This window comes from Cucurbita moschata, unplaced genomic scaffold, assembly GCF_002738365.1.
Source record: "Cucurbita moschata cultivar Rifu unplaced genomic scaffold, Cmos_1.0 Cmo_Scf00033, whole genome shotgun sequence".
Taxonomy (NCBI): Eukaryota; Viridiplantae; Streptophyta; class Magnoliopsida; order Cucurbitales; family Cucurbitaceae; genus Cucurbita; species Cucurbita moschata.
The window spans coordinates 645971-666674 of record NW_019268549.1 but is presented as its reverse complement, the minus strand read 5'-3'; the positions used below and the strand labels follow the sequence as shown (position 1 = coordinate 666674).

The 20704-nt window shown below is 34.4% G+C and overlaps 1 protein-coding gene across 1 annotated transcript in view; it reads left to right on the top strand.

Moving 5' to 3' along the window:
* Nucleotides 1-538: 538 nt before the first annotated feature.
* Nucleotides 539-20704, top strand: part of LOC111430230 (tripeptidyl-peptidase 2) — a 20726-nt gene continuing 560 nt past the window's right edge. Inside the window, exons 1-30 of the mRNA XM_023066398.1 lie at nt 539-1018; nt 1274-1352; nt 1447-1520; nt 2404-2513; nt 2597-2677; nt 3210-3296; nt 4899-5041; nt 5239-5389; nt 5508-5630; nt 5786-5869; nt 6102-6289; nt 6827-7001; nt 7096-7217; nt 7305-7384; nt 7768-7826; nt 9840-9994; nt 11496-11674; nt 11786-11898; nt 11976-12146; nt 12817-12945; nt 13039-13139; nt 13227-13344; nt 15557-15636; nt 16695-16767; nt 17196-17281; nt 17358-17409; nt 17665-17799; nt 17889-17960; nt 19595-19687; nt 20688-20702. Of these exons, the coding sequence (XP_022922166.1) occupies nt 664-1018; nt 1274-1352; nt 1447-1520; nt 2404-2513; nt 2597-2677; nt 3210-3296; nt 4899-5041; nt 5239-5389; nt 5508-5630; nt 5786-5869; nt 6102-6289; nt 6827-7001; nt 7096-7217; nt 7305-7384; nt 7768-7826; nt 9840-9994; nt 11496-11674; nt 11786-11898; nt 11976-12146; nt 12817-12945; nt 13039-13139; nt 13227-13344; nt 15557-15636; nt 16695-16767; nt 17196-17281; nt 17358-17409; nt 17665-17799; nt 17889-17960; nt 19595-19687; nt 20688-20702 (3483 nt within the window). The 5' untranslated portion in view covers nt 539-663. The remainder of the gene's footprint in view (nt 1019-1273; nt 1353-1446; nt 1521-2403; nt 2514-2596; nt 2678-3209; nt 3297-4898; nt 5042-5238; nt 5390-5507; nt 5631-5785; nt 5870-6101; nt 6290-6826; nt 7002-7095; nt 7218-7304; nt 7385-7767; nt 7827-9839; nt 9995-11495; nt 11675-11785; nt 11899-11975; nt 12147-12816; nt 12946-13038; nt 13140-13226; nt 13345-15556; nt 15637-16694; nt 16768-17195; nt 17282-17357; nt 17410-17664; nt 17800-17888; nt 17961-19594; nt 19688-20687; nt 20703-20704) is intronic.

Sequence of the window (20704 nt, the reverse complement as noted above, 5' to 3'; positions counted from 1 at the left end):
AGTTTCAATGGTTCAAAAAAAAAAAAAAAAAAAAAAAAAATTTGAACAAAAGTGAGATAATTTGTGTGGTGTATAAATGGTTTTCATATTTTTAACCTTTTTTTTCAAAATATAATATTAATTAATGATAAAATATACTTTTGAATTTTAAAATTTTGAAAGTGATTTTAAAACATTGAAATTTTAAAAAGATTTTTGAAATAAAATACTAACAAATAAATCTATTTTTGAGTTTTTTTAAAAAAATTTAAAAGTAAATTTAAATATATTTCAGGGGAGTATAAAATTTATATTTATTAATTTAAGTTAATAAATATACAGAAATATAAATGATTTATTAGTAATAAAAAAAAAAAAACGGAAAAATATATATTTTCAGAAGTTATAAAATTTTTATTTTATTTTTAAAGGTTGAAAAGAATTAAAAAGTAGATATTTTTAATGATGACCGACGTCAAAGCCAATAAATAAAAGCCGTGTATACAAAATAGGAAAATGATTGCGTAATTTGTCTGTCTTGCACGTGACATCCAACCTCCCCTAATCTCCAATCCACTTTTCAACTCTCCACCATCCTCACTGCCCGCTCACCCTCCACCACCTGTCCCTCCGCCGCCGCTTCCGCCGTATCCATTCAAATTACCATAACACCCTTCCATTCTCATGCAAAATGCACCGCTTTTACTCCATTTCCCCATTTTGCCCTCCCCCTTCTCAGTGTCCTCTATTTCAGCTACTGCTTCTGCTACTGCCCTTCCTTATTTCAGCTCACTAATCCGCAGTCGAGTTACCGCCCCAAACTCCAGGGTTTCTGTTCTTCCAAGAGGAGTTTGTCTTAGGGCAATGCCTTCTACTGGTGGTGGCGACGGCGACGTTAATGGTGGTGCTTTCTCTGGCTTCAGCCTCTCTGAATCCTCGTTCTTGGCCTCCTTAATGCCTAAGAAGGAAATTGCTGCTGATCGCTTCATCGAGGCTAATCCTGAGTTCGATGGCCGTGGTGTTTTGATTGCCATTTTTGGTATTCTCTTGTGTTCTACTTTTGTATTATTGGTTGATTATAGGCTTGTGATATGAACTAGACGATTTGGCTTGATTTGTTTTCCCGTGTTGGATTTGAGATTTGAGATCTTCTTTCTTTTTCTTTCTAGCGTTATTCATTCTTGTGTTTCTCTCACTTCCTTCTATGTTGGAGCTTAAGAAACCATTGGATTGATTCTTGTAACTGGACTGGACTATTTTGGTTGTGTTGTTATTTCTTGATGTTTCTTCTCAGATAGCGGTGTTGACCCTGCTGCTGCGGGATTGCAAGTGACATCAGATGGAAAGCCTAAAATATTGGATATTCTTGATTGGTATGAAGCGACCTCATGTCCTTAATTCTTCTTATTATTAGTATGGTTGGGATAATTTGTAATGCAACATTCATAAATCTTTTTTGAGTATCAGTACGGGAAGCGGCGATGTTGATATCTCGAAGGTGGTGAAGGCCGATGCAGATGGTTGCATAATTGGAGCTTCAGGTTCATGCTTATGATTTTTTCTCAACAGCCAATGTTTTTTATTTATCAAAATTTGAGCATTTATATTTTCCAGGCCACCTTTTTATAATTTTGCTTGGCTACCCGTAATAATACATTCTTGAAATAAATGTTTGATTTATTTATTTTTCTTTCTAATTGCTTCTCAGCGTTAGTTGAGAGGAGGTTCCAAGGATATAGCCTTGGGTTATTTATAAGAGGCTCATGCTTCTAGATTTTTTGTTTGATGTTCTTGCATCAAGTTACACTATTTTGACTCTTTTAAACAATTTTACTGTTCTTTTTCTTTCTTGTCCCAAGTAGCTGACTGTTACTGTTCTGTTCAACTATTTAACATTTTGGAACTGGAGACTGGATGGAGCGTACTTCTTTCTGGGTCCAATCTGATTGGGGTGGGGAATATCAGAAAATTCATAACACATTTTTTCGTTCCCTTGGAATTGGTCATCGTGTTTCGTGCCCTCACACACATCAACAAAATGGGTCTGCTGAACGCAAGCATCGTCATATTGTTGAAACTGGCCTAGCCCTTCTAGCTCATGCTCTGATACCATGTTAGATTGAATGACACAATGACCTATCTGGGTCACGACCTCATGTATTTATAGATGCTTATAATGAAGATTACATTCCAAATCTATGATTTGGTAACAAACCCTTCGAATCATAACAACTAGTAAATCTTAGTATATACAGTTATGATCTATTTTAGGTTTAACACTTTCCTCCTTCCTTGCTATTGTTTCTGATCTTTGTGTTCAAACTCTTATCTTACTGATCTTCTGATCTTTGTGTTCAAACTCTTATCTTACTGATCTTCTGATCTTTGTGTTCAAACTCTTATCTTACTGATCACTCTGATTAGGGGCTTCTTTGGTTGTCAATTCTTCGTGGAAGAACCCATCTGGTGAATGGCATGTGGGCTATAAATTCGTCTATGAGCTATTTACTGACACATTGATTTCTCGTTTGAAGGTAAGAATATTAGTTTTGCTTGGTTCTGAGTTATACACACAACTTAATCAATTCCCGTTAAATTTTTACATACTGCTGCACAGCGAGAGAGAAAGAAGGAATGGGATGAAAAGAACCAGGAGGAGATTGCCAAGGCTGTCAAGGTTCTTGATGAATTTGATCAGGTTGTTGACCATACAGTCTGCTTATTTTCACCATTTCATGTTAACTTCCATTAAGTATTCGTAGTTGGTCTCCAAGCATAAAAATTGAAGTGCTTGTTCTAGCATTAGTACGGCTAATGAAGTTCTGCACCTCGAACAGTAGTTTAATCATAAACGTTTTTTTTTATTTTTATTTTTTATCATCATTCAGTCAGTTGATAAAATCGTTACCTATTAAATTTTTTTTTTGTGTGTTCTCATTGCTTTGTTTTACTTCTGTTATTTTTATCTGTTCTTTTTTCCGAAAAACTTTTTTCAGAGAAATTTTCAAATTTTCTCGTGTCCCTTTGTGGTTCACCAAAATGTTTTGGTAGATAGTTTAGGTTGAAGTTTATTAAATACATAGCTGGTTGAAAGACTTTCTAGTGAGTGGATTTTATAGGCTGCGGATGAATCATCAGAATTGGTACAATTGCACATTTGCACTGCATGCTTTTTTTTTTTTTTTTTTTTTGTACTTTTGATAGTAGCTTTTATGACATCCTTTTTTCAGAAGCACACCAAGGTGGAGGACCCAAATCTGAAAAGGGTACGTGAGGACCTTCAATGCCGAGTTGATATTCTTAAAAAACAAGCTGAGGTAAGTATTTGTTTGAGATAATTTGTGTTAATGTTCTGAACTTCTGTCTCATGTGTGATGAACCGTGGAAATTGCAAACAGGTCTATTCTTTACTTTCACAATAAAAAAGTAAAAATTGATTTCATTCCATATTGATAGGAGATCATGAATGGAGTAATCCGAACTTGGGCCAAGGGGCAAAGAAAAATAATTTTCAAATTTGCGAGAACTTTATTTTATACTCGCACAAACGCAGCTGTGTCTTTCTAGTTGGGACACCAAATATTTTTTAGAAACCAGGCTAACTTTGTGGTTTGTGTGTGTACGTGCATGCATACATACATACATACACATATATACAAAATCTAGCCTAATAGATAAAATTTTATTAAAATAGTAGCTAATTAATAGATACAAATAGAATATAAATTATGTAAATAACTAAATATGGTACGAAAGTATAAAACAGTACAGAGAAAAATTTCTATATTGTTTAATCACTGATTCATAATGAGTGCATAGCTTAATCCAGTGATTCTTTTTGATTACTGTGAATCAAAATCATTATTGTACATAGCTTAATTTCGAAATTGATCATCAGTGTATGGTAAACCATGATTATCACTTAAGTTAATCAATTAATTTATTGGCTATGTATCAGTTCTCTCTTTTTTTTTTTTTTCCAAAAATGATATATATTAATTAGTTTTAGGAAAATACATATTTATAAAAAAAAAAAATTTTGAATGAAGCTACCAATTCAAATAATGATAAAAAAAATTGGTAAAATACATTTTTATCCCTAATTTCTTGGAATTTGAACTTATTTTTATATTTGATTCTTGATTTTTAAATAATGACACTTTTGGTCCTTATTATTTGAATTTAGCTTCTATTTGATTCTTGAAGTTTCAAAAGTGATATGTTTGATTTATGATATTTGAATTTGATTTCTAATTGGTTTTTGAAGTTTTCATCCAAGTATGAAAAGTAAAAAAAAAAAAAAAAAAAAAAAAAAAAAAAAAAAAAAAAAAAAAAAAAAAAAAATCGAACTCATTTAAAAATAGGCATAAGCAAAGTCTAGTCATCCCATATTAACTGCCAATGGCAAAGTCTAGTCATCTCATATTAACTGCCAATGGCAAAGTCTAGTCATCCCATATTAACTGCCAATGGTCAGTTCTGCTGGTCACTGTTTTGGTTGGTTTTCCTTTCAGAAGGGAGAGAAAAAATATGGCTCACTTTTGATAGAGCCTTGGAAACTTCCATGACTTCAGGGAAAGATAGAAGTGCATTGACAGTTTTTTTTATTATTTATCTTTTTTTGCTCTCACTTGGTATAAAATTTCTCTCTACTTCACAGTTCAAACTTTTATTCTTCTTATGGTAAAACGGAAGTATTTTTTGTAATTTCCTTGGGATAGAGGAGTTGTCTCCCATGTTGTTGTTGTTTTTTTATTTATTTATTTATTTTTTTTAATTTCAACTCATCAATGGAATGTTTCTTATAAGAAAAACATAGTCGCACATGAAATGGAAGTTCAGAAAATATTGCTTTGGGTTGTATGTGTTTGCACGCCAATTTCTCTCATCCCGTATAATTGTGTTTTGTTATACATTAGTGCTATGATGACAAGGGGCCAATCATTGATGCTGTTGTTTGGCATGATGGAGAAGTATGGAGAGTTGCTCTTGACACACAAAGCCTTGAGGATGATCCTGACTCCGGAAAACTTGCCAACTTTGTACCACTAACAAATTATAAGTGAGTTCTAGATTCAAAGAGAAATTGAACCTTCAAATATCATAAATTAAGGTTGTAAACATTTTTTAAAATTAATTAACTGAATTTATTCATCTTTTGAAAGAGATGCATCTATTTTACGTTACCACTGTTGCTTATTTTGTGTGAGGGTACAGTTTTGCAATTTGAGTATTTTAGTCTTAAATTTATGGTGACAGGATCGAAAGAAAGTTTGGCGTGTTTAGCAAGTTGGATGCTTGTACATTTGTTGTAAATGTGTATGATGAGGGAAATATCTTAAGTATAGTTACGGATTGCTCCCCTCATGGTACTCATGTTGCTGGTATTGCTTCTGCTTTCCACCCAAAGGTGCAATAGATCTTACCTTTTTGTCTTTCAAAAAAGAAAGAGTTTAAAGAAGACGTGCATGTCTTTTTTTATTTTTTATTAAATAATTATTCTGTTTTGAATATCTAATTACTGTTAGGAACCCTTGTTGAACGGAGTTGCTCCCGGTGCACAATTGATATCTTGTAAAATTGGAGACACACGTTTAGGGTCAATGGAGACTGGAACCGGGCTGACTCGAGCGTTGATAGCAGCTGTGGAGGTGCCTTACAATACCCTTTTCATTATCATTCTTATAAGATGACTTAATTAACTTTCTTGCAATTCTGATTATATTTGTTAATTTGTGAAGGACGGCAAGAAGCTTCTTGTTTTAGTTAATCTGTCTAATTATGGCCACTATTCATATTATTGCAGCATAAATGTGATCTCATAAATATGAGTTATGGTGAGCCGACATTACTTCCGGACTATGGTCGCTTTATTGACCTTGTAAATGAGGTAACAATTCTAAACAATGATTTAAGCTGACGTGATCTTGTTCTCACCTGTTTTGTTTTTTTTGTATAATTGTAACTTTGGTAATTTTTTTATTTTAATGATTATGGATATTATAAATCCTCACCGGATTTTTTTATAAATTTTTTTATTTTTGCATAATTATAACTTTTGTTTCTCCCGTTTCAATTTTTCAATTTTAATTATTATAGATATTATTAATTTTTAATTGTAGGCGGTAAACAAGTACCGGTTGATATTTGTGAGCAGTGCTGGTAATAGTGGGCCAGCTTTGAATACTGTTGGTGCTCCTGGTGGCACGAGTTCAAGCATTATAGGAGTTGGTGCTTATGTTTCTCCATCGATGGCTGCTGGTGCTCATTGTGTGGTTGAAGCTCCCAGTGAAGGGCTTGAATATACTTGGTATTTTTCACTCTGTTTTTTAACATGATATTTAGCTTAGTGACTTGATAAAACATGGACTCTAACCGACAAATTATTTAAAATGTATATTTGAAAAATACTTTGAGAGGAAATTTCCCTTTTGGAATTGGGCTGACAGACTCCAATTCACCAAGTGTTATTATATATGTAGGAAAGGGAGGAAAGGGAAGCCAGTAATGTAATTCGTGAGGAGTGAGGGAATATGTTCTGTAATCTTTTGGGCTGTGTGTGGCTATGATTTTGTGGGCCTGAATGGATTATGTTAATTAGAATTTTGAATGATGGTTTTATGGGAGACTTTTTAAGGGTGTTTATGATGGAGGGTAGTGTTGGATATCCTTTGTAAACTCATACTTCGAGTGTTTTTGGACAGAATAAAAAGATAATAAAAAAATTGACAGTCCACATGTCACTTAGACCCATGTTTAATTAGCTCCAAGAAATATCAGCTTCCCAGGCGACTTTTAGTCTTCAACAGTATTTGAACCATTTATGATTGGGAAATGTGGGATGTAGGTCGAGTCGTGGACCAACGGCAGATGGAGATCTTGGTGTTTGTATAAGTGCTCCTGGTGCTGCTGTTGCTCCTGTTCCTACATGGACCCTTCAAAGGCGAATGCTTATGAACGGAACCTCTATGGCGTCTCCATCTGCTTGTGGGGGTATTGCATTACTCATTAGTGCAATGAAGGTCTTTCCTTTGATTTATAATGAGCAATCTTTTTATTGTTATTGTTCTCATGGCTTTATCTTGTCTTGGTCACTAAGTAATGTTGTCAATGCAGGCTGAGAACATTCCTGTGAGCCCATACCTCGTGAGGAAGGCTCTTGAGAATACTACCATTCCGGTAGGTTGCTTACCAGAAGATAAATTATCCACTGGACAGGGGCTCATGCAAGTTGACAAGTTAGGTTTTGTGCCCTATCTCGGACATCTAATTAGTTAGAAATAAATAGGCTATCTATATTTGAAACATTCTTTATGATTTTTCAGGGCATACGAATATATAAGGAAGTCCCAGAATGTTCCATATGTTTGGTATAAAGTGAAGATTAATCAATCTGGAAAATTATGTAAGTTTATGTTGCTCAACTGTCAATTCTTGTAAGTGTCCTGAATTGGTAGTGTTGAGATCTAGATGAAACAAAAGAAGAGCAAAGGTAAAGAGGAATTGCTTTCTGATAATGTATCATCCTCTTGATAGTTGCACTAAAGCAGGTGTTACTCAACACAACACTAGCTTAACAGTGTTATGTAATATATCGCATATATTTATCTTTACTAGGATTAGGGGTACTAGCTTCTCTTATATTTCTTTCGTATTTCAGTCTCTTGACTCCAATGAAAAAAATATATCAGTCCCTTAACAACCATGTTCCATCTTCTTGGCAATGGTATTTGATCTTATACTTCATATTTTCAATTTCTAAATATAGCTTATATGTCTTAAATTCAGCTCCCACAACACGAGGAATTTACTTAAGAGAGGCTAGTGCCTGCCGTCAAAGTTCTGAGGTGAGGCCATTGATTTGTTTGTACTGTTTTTGAGAAGTAAAATTATACCCAGCTTTTCTATTTTATGTGCATTAACCATACTATAGAGTGAACATTTATTACTTTCTGGACAAAACTACCTAAAAAGTGACGAGTATAACCTTCGATATTTCCGTCATGTGAATTGGATTTTGTTGCCTTTGTGGTTGTTTCCCTTACCTTTTTAATTTTAAAAAATACAGTATACAAACTTCTCATTGTTCGAAGGCAACAAGTGCTTAAAAGAAGAAGAAGAAGAAGAAAATAGGTCAAATAACACTTGCAAATTAGCTGATAATCGAGGCTGCAAACAAGAACAAATGAAATATCAAAGGCCCTAAGAAAAATGCAAAACCAATAGCGAACAATGATAACCCTCCCATTGAGCTCTGGAAGATGAGATTCTTCAAGCATTTGGATTACTTTCCAAGTGCTTAAAATAAGGGTTTTAAGTGTTAAAATGAGAGTTTTTAAGCACTCGGAAAGTCGTATCAAACTAACCATAAAATCAACCATCTACTCATACTTTAAATTCTCTTCAAAAGCAAGCTCAACATCTGTTGCAAAATTGAAGAAATGAGAAAGATCAGAGGCCCTTGGAAATTCAAAAAATAGGTAGCGGTGCACCACCACTTTGTGGCTTGATAATTGGCTGGTTGATGGATCGGTACCTCTCATTTCCTCCATATAATCTCTATTTCTCTTGGTAACAATCTTCTGTTTCAGACTTATGGAAATCAAGTTTTGATTTGTTGGACCTTCAGCTGAGACCGTTTTTGAAGGAGGATGAAACTGATGAATAGGCTGAGCTTACAAATAGTTTATCTCAATTCAGCTTTGCTCCTTTCCAGACACCGAGTCATGGAATCTAGATTCCACAGGCTCCTTTCCACATAATCACTTCCGTTGGACTTGGCAGCATCAAGGATCTCTCTTAACCCTTAGCCACTGGGCAATTAACACATTAGACAATCTTCAGAACTGTATGTCTTGGAATGGAAGGAATACCGTAACTGGCTCAGAATCCTGAAGCCACATTCTCCTCAACTCCAGCTACACCGAAGTTTTCTCGTTTACATGGAATGAAAGGAATCATTGTAGATATATAATGGAAGGAATACCATAACTGGCTCAGAATCCTGAAGCCACATTCTCCTCCACTCCAGCTACGATAAAGTTTTCTCGTCTAAATGGAATGAAAGGAATCTTACGATAGGTTTTGTGACTGTAGGTCTTTTTGTCATCTCCAGGTGTAAATTTTCCTCTTTTTGATCACAGTAGTTGTTTGGCTTGGGGTTGTTTCTCCTATTGTAATTTCATTTGATCAATGGAATTGGTTCACAAAAATCATATTACTTATTGACCATTCTAGCAAAATTTTATTTACTTGTCCAAATTACCAGTAAAACATAATTTTCTTATTTTACTAAAAATTCAATTCGTTTTGGGATGAGAGCGTGGAGTGAATGCTAGAGAGATGAGCTGGGCTGTACTAGGCCTACTCCTCCGCCTCAAACCTAGGAGCCTGTTTGGAGTTTTGCATGGTGTCCCATGCATTCACCGCTTAATGGGTTATTTTTCATATGGTTCGGTTCTTTCTCTTTCTGGAACATGGGTCTGCTATGTCTAGGCCTTTCTTTTTTTTTTTTTTCTTTTGCCAGCGTTTTTCTAATTGGTGCAGATATTTCAGATAATTCGGTTTCTTTCCAGAAGTACATGTTATGATACAACAGTCTGTAATTGACTGTTCCTGGCATTAGTTTTTAAATAAGAAAATATTCTTAGACACTACATTTCTTTCCTGAAGTGCATGTTATGATACAGCAGTCTGTAATTGACTGTTTCTGTCATTAGTCCTTTTTTTTAACAAGAAAATATTCTTAGACACTGCATTTGAGTGATACTGCATGGAGCAAGACTTTGACCACTTCTTTCTTTCCAATTTTAAAATTGATTACTTATAGTTGATATATGAACTTTGTAATGTTTTATCAGTGGACAGTACAAATCGAACCTCAGTTTCATGAAGATGCAAATAACTTAGATGAGTTAGTCCCTTTTGAGGAGTGTATCGCGCTGCATTCCAGTGAGAAAACTGTCGTCACTGTTCCTGATTATTTGCTTCTCACACATAATGGACGCAGCTTCAAGTGAGTTAACAATTTTTATATGTTTCCTGTGCATGTCTATCTCTCAACTCTGACACAGCTTGCATCTTGTTTATTTGTTTTCCTTTCTTTTTTTTTTTTTTTTTTTTTTTTTGTTTCTAAATTTTCATTTGGTTGGTTTTTTCTGTTACATGGTAATTTGTGGTTATAGGTTATGGCAGCTTACGTTGTCCCTGATTCTCAACAGAATCCGATAGACAAGAAAGAATCGAAGTCCCATTGTCTTGTTAATTTCATTGGATGCCTTTACTCCCCTACCCCAATCCCTAGCTAGCTGCAATCCAAACCTCACCTATTTGGGGATCTAGAGGTTCCGGAGAAAGAATCAATCAATAGGTGACATACTTTTTCCGGATCAAAAAAAGACCAAGCAAGATACTAGAATTTTCAATATCTATCTTACGACTTTACCAAAACCAAATATTGGTCAAATGGCCATCGCTTGGGTTTAGTTGAAGTATAGACAGAGAACCCGGCCCAAAACGCTACAAAAGACTTGTAGCGGTTAATAATCATTAAAAAAATTTGTAATTACAAAAGAATTTACTATGGTTGGAATACCACCACAAGCAACATGTTGCACACTATCACAAAATGAATCAGAAGAGGACTTTCCCTCCAAATGCCATCACAGGGCTATTGGCAGTCCCAATGGGTCTTGACCTTCCCATCGAATACCACCCTTCAAGCACCTCCCCAATCATCTACTCTTCTATGGAGGCAAATAGCCTAATCAAACTCATTTTAAATAAAAGACCAGTCCTTGTAAGGGCGAGAACAATGGAGGGAAGATGTGATCTGATTATTACCCTCGTGAACAAAGGCTGCTACGGAGGGAGGGGGGGGGNNNGGGGGGGGTGCAAAGCGCAATTCAAGAACTTCCTTCAGGGCATCTTATAGGTGTTAAAGGCTTCTATAAGCCAAAGATCAAAGGATCATTGTAGATACCATATTTGGTCTGGTTCATTTTGCTGTTTATTTATTTTTATTTTTTCTTCTCTTTTTATTTTGTTTTCTTTTTACTTTATTTATTTGATGTTTGTCAGTTGTTTTTGTTCATAACAAAAATAAAAAGATAAAAATAAACAATTTCTAACGTCTCTATTCTCTCCTTCACTCTCTCCTTATCTTTATCTTCCCTGTCTCTCCCACCAATTTCTCCTCCCTCAACTTCCTGTTTTTCCATTCTGCCCAATCCCCTTCCACGATGTCATCTTCTCTTTCTAATTCATTTTTGTTAACCATACTATAGCCTTTTCCTTCTCCCGCACTCGGCACGTAACTTTATTTTTGTTAATCTACTTATGATAACAAAAAAGTGTTTATTTCTAATTCTGAATATGTAAATTACCTTTCTTCATTTCCTGCTAAGATGTTTTTGTTTCTTTCTAACAGATGATAAAGCACTTAAAACGTTAGTATACTTTTTACCACCAATGGTGATTTGTTAATAACGGACTGAAGTCTTACTTGTTCTTTTCAGCGTAGTGGTTGATCCTTCGAATCTTAGTGATGGCCTGCACTACTATGAACTCTATGGCGTTGATTGCAAGGCTCCATGGCGAGGCCCTCTTTTCAGGATCCCAGTAACTATAACAAAGCCAGTAGTTGTGGTGGATCGCCCCCCAATAGTTTCTTTTCCAAGAATGTCGTTTCTACCAGGTTCATTTTGCCAACAACAATCATTTATTACTTTTATTAAATAGTAGACTCTCCTGTAACAGGATTATTTATTTGGAATTTGTTTGTCTTTTCATCAATATGCCACCTCAGGCCATATAGAACGGAGATTTATAGAGGTACCACGTGGTACTAGTTGGGTTGAAGCAACAATACAAACAACAGGATTTGACACAACGAGGAAATTTTTTATTGACACTGTCCAGGTATGTGGAGCCACTATATCCGTTGTATACAGGTTATCTATGTATTCAAAATGTATGAGAATATCTTCATTTTCCAGATTTTGCCCTTGAAGAGGCCTTTGAAGTGGGAAAGTGTGGTAACTTTCTCGTCTCCTGCTTCCAAAAGTTTTTGTTTTCCTGTTGTGGGTGGCCAGACTATGGAACTAGCAATTGCTCAATTTTGGTCAAGTGGCATTGGAAGTAGGGAATCATCCCTCGTTGATTTTGAGGTGTGAGTTTGTATTAATATCTAATCTCAAATTTTAGTTTGATTTTCTTGGTTGAACTATTTGTATGATTTCTTGAATGATAAAACACGAAAGTAATGCGGCTGAATTTTGATGCTTCTAGTTCATCCATCAAGCTATCAATTTTTTTATTTTTATTTTTATTTTTTTTATAGTTTTTCTCGTATTTCATTCTTCATGAAGAAAAAAGTAAAACTAAGACTGGAAAATCTACTTTTCCTACTAAGGAATAAAATCTTCTCAATTTCATTTATCATTGCTATAAACAAATTGGAAGAAGTTTTATTGATAATAATCTACCCGTTTTTTTACAAATAAGCATTAGTATTTATACTAGTGTAAGCTAACCGAAGCCTAACTAATAAGCTGAACCATCTAACGGCAAGCTTATCTAAAGACTAATGGTTAGTTTGACTTTTAACCAACCTAAAAACTCTTTACAGATTGACAACCTTCATCGATCATGCAATTCTGTTTTTTGGTCTTGTTGGAAACATTCATCATGTGATTGTATTCTGCAATTTATATCTAATCATTTGAATTTTTATTCCTAACCGTTAAAAAAGAAAAGAAAAGAAAAGAAAAAAAATCTTAATCAATCTAAAAGGGGAACTTATTTGGGAAATTAACAATGAATTTCTGCAATTGTTAGGTAACATTTCATGGGATTAGTACCAATAAAGATGAAATAGTGCTTGATGGAAGTGAAGCACCCGTTAGAATTGATGCTGAAGCTTTGTTGGCATCAGAAAAACTTACTCCTGCGGCCATCCTGAACAAGGTGAGGGAACGAAGTGATTATGTTAGGTATATTTTGTTTCTCTAATTATTCTATATGGGTTATAATCTTCTTCCTCTTCATTCTAATTTGCAGGTAAAAGTTCCATATCGGCCATGTGAAGCCAAACTTTGCACACTGCCTACAGATCGTGACAGATTGCCATGTGGAAAACAGATTTTATCACTAACTCTAACGTGAGTTAACAGGGGTGCTTTATTACTTCTTTATTAAGGAAATTTCTGGTCTCAGACAAAATTCATGCACTTTTTCTGATTTTGTAGTTACAAGTTCAAATTAGAAGATGCTGCAGAAGTGAAACCTTCTATTCCATTGTTTAATGACCGGATATATGACAACAAATTTGAGTCTCAGTTTTATATGATCTCTGATGCAAATAAGGTACTTTCTACTTCGACTTCATTTTCGTTGTTACTTAAAATATCAAATTGTTTATGGAGGCCATTTGATCCAAGGAGAAAAAAATCATTCTTGTGGAAGTTCGGCTCAGTCCACAAGAAAGTTGGACTTATTCCGCATTTGGGTCATTATATTTAGTGCTGACAGCTTAGCCCACAATAATACTTGAGATAGTTTGGCTTACTCCATACTCATATATTTTGAGCTATGTTAATTAATATCAAATCTCGGAGCGTTGCCATGAGAGGTAATTGCATTTCATTTTGGCGTTGGAAGGTTTTACACGTAGCTTGAGATTGGAGAATGATAAATTTTGATGGAATGACCAGATTACAACTAATGTAATTGTACGTTTGGAACCACAAGAATTTTGAGGGAAAAAAAATTGTTACATTTTTTCTATTTTTTTCTTTCTGATAGGAAACAAAACAATTTCATTGTTAAAATCAAATTACGCAAGGGGGATATATTCTAAGGATTACAAATTTTTTTTTTCCAATGTGCTATAAGATGAGTTAAACCATAACTACAAAAAGGAAGAACCAATTTACACCAGGTGAGAGCTGTATAAATAACCAAAGAGATAAAAAATTCAAAGTCCTGATTGGTATCAGAAAAGATGCACAAATTCCTGTCAAGCCAATGTGTCTAAAGAAAACTGCTGGTGATGTGCCATAGAGTCTCTCTCTTTCTTGAAAGGATGTCCAAGAAGGATAGTATGCGAAACTGAGAGAATGTCATTGGGTAGAGAAACCAACCAAGCAAAAGCCTTGAAAGTGAAATTCCAAAAAGTCGCTGCGAACGAACATGTAATGAAAAGGTGGCTGTGAGTTTTGGGGCCATTTTTGCATGTAATATGGCAACTGGTAAATAAGGAATGCTCGGCGACTTGCGTTGGAGCTTATCATGAGTAATCAAACATGAATAACTAAGTTCCCATAAGAAAAACTAAACTTTTTTAGGACAGTGACCCTTCCATATCTTGTTATATAAAACTTCTCCACCTTGAGAAACTGAGGAAGAAAGGTTTCTGGATAGTGATTTAGAAGAGAAACTCTTGTTGTCGAGATTCCAAATTCAATAATAATCCTCTTTGTCATCCAGCACATTCTGTAAAAGGACGTTATATAAGCTGGCCCATTCCTTAATTTCAGATTCATAAGCCATAGATTCCAGGAAGATGAATCAACAGACCAAAATTCTGCAATGGATGCGTCTGTTTTGAGTGAAAGGTCTATTTTTCTGTTGTATACCAATGATACGCAAAAAAACCCCTTCATCAATAGGCAGGGATGACCCTATCCCATTTAATGGAGTACCATCCTAGTTTCTCCTTGCTTCCTTTCCAAAGAAAATTTTGAAACAAGCGCTCAATCATACAAGAAACTTTAACCAATGAGAAAAAAAGTATTACAAAATAAAATAAAATAAATGTGAAGAAAAGAAATCAATTTATACTTCTTGACTTTGAGAATTGTACATATATAATTGTATGCATTAAAGGCCTACACTTTCATAAATGAAATAGTTTAAACCCTCTGTTGGAGTATAATTTTAAAACTATCAATGTATAATTTATAGTGTACAAGGCTTTCTTAAATGCAGGAATTGACATTATTAGAGAAATGTTGGAATCAAATAAATAGTAGTTGTTTTTCATTAATATGAGTGGTTTTTTCATCTTATCTTCATTATTTTTCTTCATTTATTTAAAAAAAAGTTCTTGATACTATAGTAGGATTTTTTTTTTTAAACTAATAATTTTAGGGTTTAAATTCAGTTGATTTAAAATAGAATCAAGTGAATTGGTTATAAATCACTAATAAAAGGTTTAAATTGATTCACTTATCAAAGTTTTGGGTTTAAATGGATTCAATTAGTAGTTTTGAGTTTTAGTTGATTCAACTCCCAATGTTTGAAGTATAAATGATTTTTTCCCCTAAATATAAACACCTAATACATTGCTAGTGTAACAAAATATTAAGGAAATCTAATCGAACCAAATTTTAACCTAATACATGGCTAGTATTACAAAAATATAAAGGAAATCTAATTGAATCAAAATTTTAATAGGAATAAGTATCGGTTAACTTCCACAAAAAGAGAGAAATATAGATATCGAATTGGGATTGGCTTACAATTTCTCTCTTACTTTTATCATCTCACTTTCTTGTTTCATTTATTTTGTGTGTAGCGTATTTATGCAACTGGTGATGCATACCCTAAGTTTAAAAAACTTCCCAAGGGAGAATACAATTTACAGCTGCATATAAGGTATGAGCCCCTTTCATGGTATTATTATTTTGTACCTTTGAGCTTTGCACTCAGCTCTTTGTTCCTTTGTTCCTGATAAGTTTCAGCAAAGATCATGGCGCAGTTTTGCTCTCTAATTTGAGAACATCTTTTTTATACTTCTCTGAACAATACTAGCTTTGTATTTTTCAAGTTTTCATAGTTTGTATTGTCTTATAATTTAATGGACTATGTATCTACACTTGAAAATAAAGTTCATATTGTCTTATGATTTAGTGGACTTATGTATCTATGCTTGCGAATAAAGTGGGAAGATCAATGCACAAAGTTGTGCAAAAAACGTATTTTAAAGGTCTGTTTGGAATGACTTTTTGTAAGTGTTTATTAACAATTTTTTAACTCAGAAACGCCTCTTTTAAGCTCTTGAAAGTTCGTTCCAAAGGGACTCTAAGAAAGTGGCTTCGATGCTCTACATCAAGTTGGTCATACATGCTGATTAATTCGTAGGTCTTTAGGATGTATTGCTGGTTTCTAGATTGGTTTTCAGATCGTTCTGTTGAAGTGCAAAGTGTTTTAAAGCTGAAGTAATAATATATCAATGAAGTTCTCTCCTATAAAAAAATATTTCACTAAAAACCTATCAAGTTTAGTCAATTAATGATATTTGAACTTAAAAGATACAGAAGGATTTAGTTGGCTATGACAGGGGAAGATGTCATTCTAATACTATAAGGATTAAAGTCGAGAATCTCTATTTTTTCCTCCTAATTTTTTGGTTTGTTTTTTTCTAGAGCCATGTCCAAGCCGTGTCTGAAATTAGTCAAACATATTTAATTTGGACAAATTTATTACCATTGTACAAGGAAGTTTTTTGGAAGTGTACTTGTTCAATTAATATATGGGTTAACCTTTGTTAAGAACGCCAACTTACATACGGAGAAATTTGCTATCTTCTCAAATTTGTGTCGTTGATCTTTACAGCTTAGAATTTGCTCATGGTCCAGACATGTTCTAACGTAGTCTACAGTGTTCTCAATCTACAATGTTCTCGATCTCTTAGAATCTCCTTTGATTTCCAGGCACGAGGACGTGCAATGTCTGGAAAAAATGAAGCAGTTGGTGGTGTTTATAGAAAGAAAATTGGACGAGAAGGTAACATCTTAGAAATTTTGAGAGCTTTTTGTTTGTTTGTTTGTTTGTGTAGATTCCACAACTTGCTTTCTTGATTCTCTCTTAGATGGTTGTCTGATCTAATTGCCTGTATAGGAAGCAGAGAAATTTCCATTAGAACTTCCCATATGAGTATGATTTTACTTGTTATTTACACGTGCCTTTTGATATCTTTCTCCCACCTTTTTTTGTCTGGAGGGGGGGGGGGGGGGGGGGNNGGGGGGACTGCTATTGTTTGTCATCAGATTTAACAATCGTCTGTGCTTTTTGAGCTTCTTCCGCATTTTAGTCCACAATAACTCTTGGCTCGTATTAGTAGTATATTGGCCTATTGTGCAATCTTGTTGATCGATAATAATGTCGATGGAAATTTTACTTAAATGCTAAACTTTATTCTTGATTTGATATAGGATTCCATTAAATTGAGCTTTTTCTCTCTACCTGATGGTCCTATGATGGGGAATGGTGCTTACAAATCCTCAGTTTTAGTTCCTGGGTATGCTGTTGTGAAAACTTTCCCTTTTGTTCAATAGCTCTGTTCAAGACTCAATTTGGTTCATTTTCTTTGGTAGGAAAAAAGAAGCATTCTATTTGGGCCCACCATCAAAAGATAAGTTTCCCAAGGTATTATAATATTCTTTATTTCATTATTTTCAAATAAGCATTTAATACTTCACATACAGTGTATCAAGTTGGCTGCCTAGAATCACTGAAAGGAGGCCTTGTATGAAATATTTCATTGAGAGCTTACGTACAGGAGGAAAATTCCAACTATAGAAGACAACAAATGGCTTATTTGTGATCTATTTCCTTCTAATTCTTGCTACTTCTTGCTACTACAATTTCTGGATTAGTAAAATATTTGTTGATTTATTTCAGAATTCTCCTCATGGGTCGGTTCTGTCGGGAGCTATCTCATATGCAAAGCTAGGTATTTTTAGTTCAAATGTTAAGGAAAATTCACGGAAGATGCCTGTATATTATCAACTTTCCTTCATAGTGCCACCAACTAAGGTTGTTTACTTTACCTTAGCATGTTTACCCCTTCAATCAAATACTAAGATGTAAGCAAAAATGATTTTTTTCCTTGTACTTTCTGGCAGCCCGATGAAGACAAGGGTAAAGGTTCTTCTCCAGCCTTGACAAAGACAATTTCCGAGCGTCTGATGGAAGAGGTATGTGAAGGGTTATATAGCGCACTATAATCTGTCATAAATCTTCTACCCCTAGATTCCAGATTAATGCTCTCCTCATTTGTGGGGGTGAGGTTAGGGTATGCTGTATGATATTAATTGTAATCCTCTATTAAATTATCGAAGCCTATATCTAAAGTTTTTAGGTATCCATTCACGAATATCTTTTTTTATTGATTAGCAAAAGAAGTAAAATTCACCCTTCTTTCTTTAATCTCTTGATAGTAATTACCTTGTCGTGTTTCCTTGCATGTAGGCAGTTTTTGGTTACAATAATGTTCTTTTTTCCTGTTTTTATAAGTAGGAGACTTCCTTTCTGTTGTGATGTGTAAAAATTGCTCGTTTAATTCCATCTAAGCACAGACACGTCGGACCGGAATGAAAAGGGGTTAGTTTTTTCCTGCAAAACCGAACGACCTGACTTCCACGGAAAAATAAACCAACCTGGCCTGAGTTTGAAATGAGCTGGGTTCAAGTTTGGTCAACTCTCTTTTTCCTTTTTCCATCTCTTGCCTCCACTTTGATCTCCCTCCCTCTCTCTCAATTCCTCTTCAAGCTAGTTTTTTTATTCTGCAACCAGTTTTCATTTCTGTCACTCTTATTTTTCAATCTTTTGATCCGTCTTTCAAAGTTCATCAAACTCCCAAAAAAAGAAGTGATGAGGAAGAAGAAGAAGAAGAACCCACTAATCTATCCTCACTTCCCTTCTAAAACCATATTTCTCACTGGCCCAACACATCTTCTTATCTGGATAAAAATGCCCAACATCGAGAACAAGAAGGAACGAGAGAGAGAGAGAGAGAGAGAGAGAGAGAGAAAGAGAGACTGGGGCAAGAAGAAAATCTTCCTGTTAACAGTTCAAATCTTACCTCATGCCCTTTTAACAGTTCGTACCGAGAGAAACAAACAAAATTTTTGATGGAAGCTGGGAATCGACAGCAGAATGAGTTGACACGACTGAGTTGTCGACTGAAGGTAATGCTGCTGGGTAATCAACAGTGGATGGAGTCGATGTGGTTGGGTAATCAATGGTGAAAGGAGTCAACGGCGGCTGGTTGTTACCAAAGGGAGCAACAGTGGCTCGTTGTTGCTAAAGGGAGGGAGCAACGATGGAAAGAGATTAAGCGAGAGAGAGAGAGAACAAAAGCTGAAGTAACACTAAAGGGAAGGAATGGCGTTGGAAACCCTAAAATTGCAATTGAGTCAATGCGGTTCAGTTCGGTCTTAATAGCTTAAAAAGTTGATTAAACCTAATCTGGTTTGGTTTGGTTCCTTTCTCCTCTAATGTCCGACATGAAAAAAACATGTCTAGTATATTTTGTTATTTTTTCTTTTGGACGTGTATGGGAGGGACACACCTTGGACACACTTGGATATACAATCAGAATCCATTCTGGAAAAGATTAAAAGCCAAGCTCCTTAGGTTTCTTCTTATTACTATTATTGTATACATGTACTCCATTTTGCCCATAAAAAGTTGTCCCCCGGTCCGTGTTCTATGCTTCTTATATCTCCCTTTTGAATTCCTTAAATTCCTGGACTATTTGTTTGGAGATTGCTGATAATTTAATCAACTTCTTAAAGTACTTGGTGCATTTTATCCTTTTCTTGGTCAGGTCCGTGATGCGAAGATCAAAGTACTTTCAAGCCTAAAACCAGAAAAAACTGAAGATTTTGCAGAATGGAAGAAGTTGTGCTCATCCCTCAAGGTTCAAGCATGTTTTTTTCAGTGTTATTGAATTAATATTTTCTGAATGGAATTCATGTGTTTTTTGTTTTCTGTTCGAAATTATGCATGTCTATTGTCAAAAAAAGTCTAGTGAAAGTTTACAGGACGTTGATTTCCCTAATCCCTTTTGAGAAGGCCTTTTATGTAGTTTTTCTCTCTAATAGTATATCTTTAGACATTTCTAATTCTTACCCGATTGTGAAAATGCATCTATTTCCTTCCATTCTATTAGCTACCACCTTTTCAGTTCCCTCTATTTTAATATTCTTCTCTAGCGCTTAAAGAGTTCTAAACATGTACTGTACTCCCTTAACAATAATTTTGTTTACTATTGTAAATTTGTAGACAAAATTTTAAATTATTAGCTTATTTTTATTTTTATTTATCATAATTTGATCATGATTTTTATAGGGTTTTTCAGAAAAAAGGTAGAAATATTGTTGGTAAGTAAGTTCAATTTTTAAAACCGAAAACTTGAAAAAAAAATGCTACCCAGTGGGGTCTTACTTTATCGTCAGTTAAACTAATTGAATGTTGAATTTTGAGTTTTCATACTTTCTTTCTGCATTTTTGCAGAATCTTGTGGTTTCCATAACTGCTATCGGTTTAATTTTCAAGTTAGTTTGTTTGTCTATATTATCTTTTTAATGAGAAACCAAACTTTTATCATAGAAAAATGAAAGAATATAAAAAGGAAAGCCCAGGACAATTAGGAGCTAGAATAATAAAACAATATATATATATGTCCAGCACAAAAAGGTAATGTTTGTCTAGTGTCTATTATCGACGTAACTATGGTTATCTTATTCGTTATGAATCATCTTTTGCAATGGTTTAGCTTGGATTTATCCTACAGGACACGCTGTCAAGGATCATTATTTAAAATATTCGTGTAGATTTATTAATCTGGTTGGATTTCTACATATTTATTGTTAACATCTTGACCCTCATTGTTTTTTTTTTTTTTTTCCTTTTGCTAGAGTGAATATCCAAAATA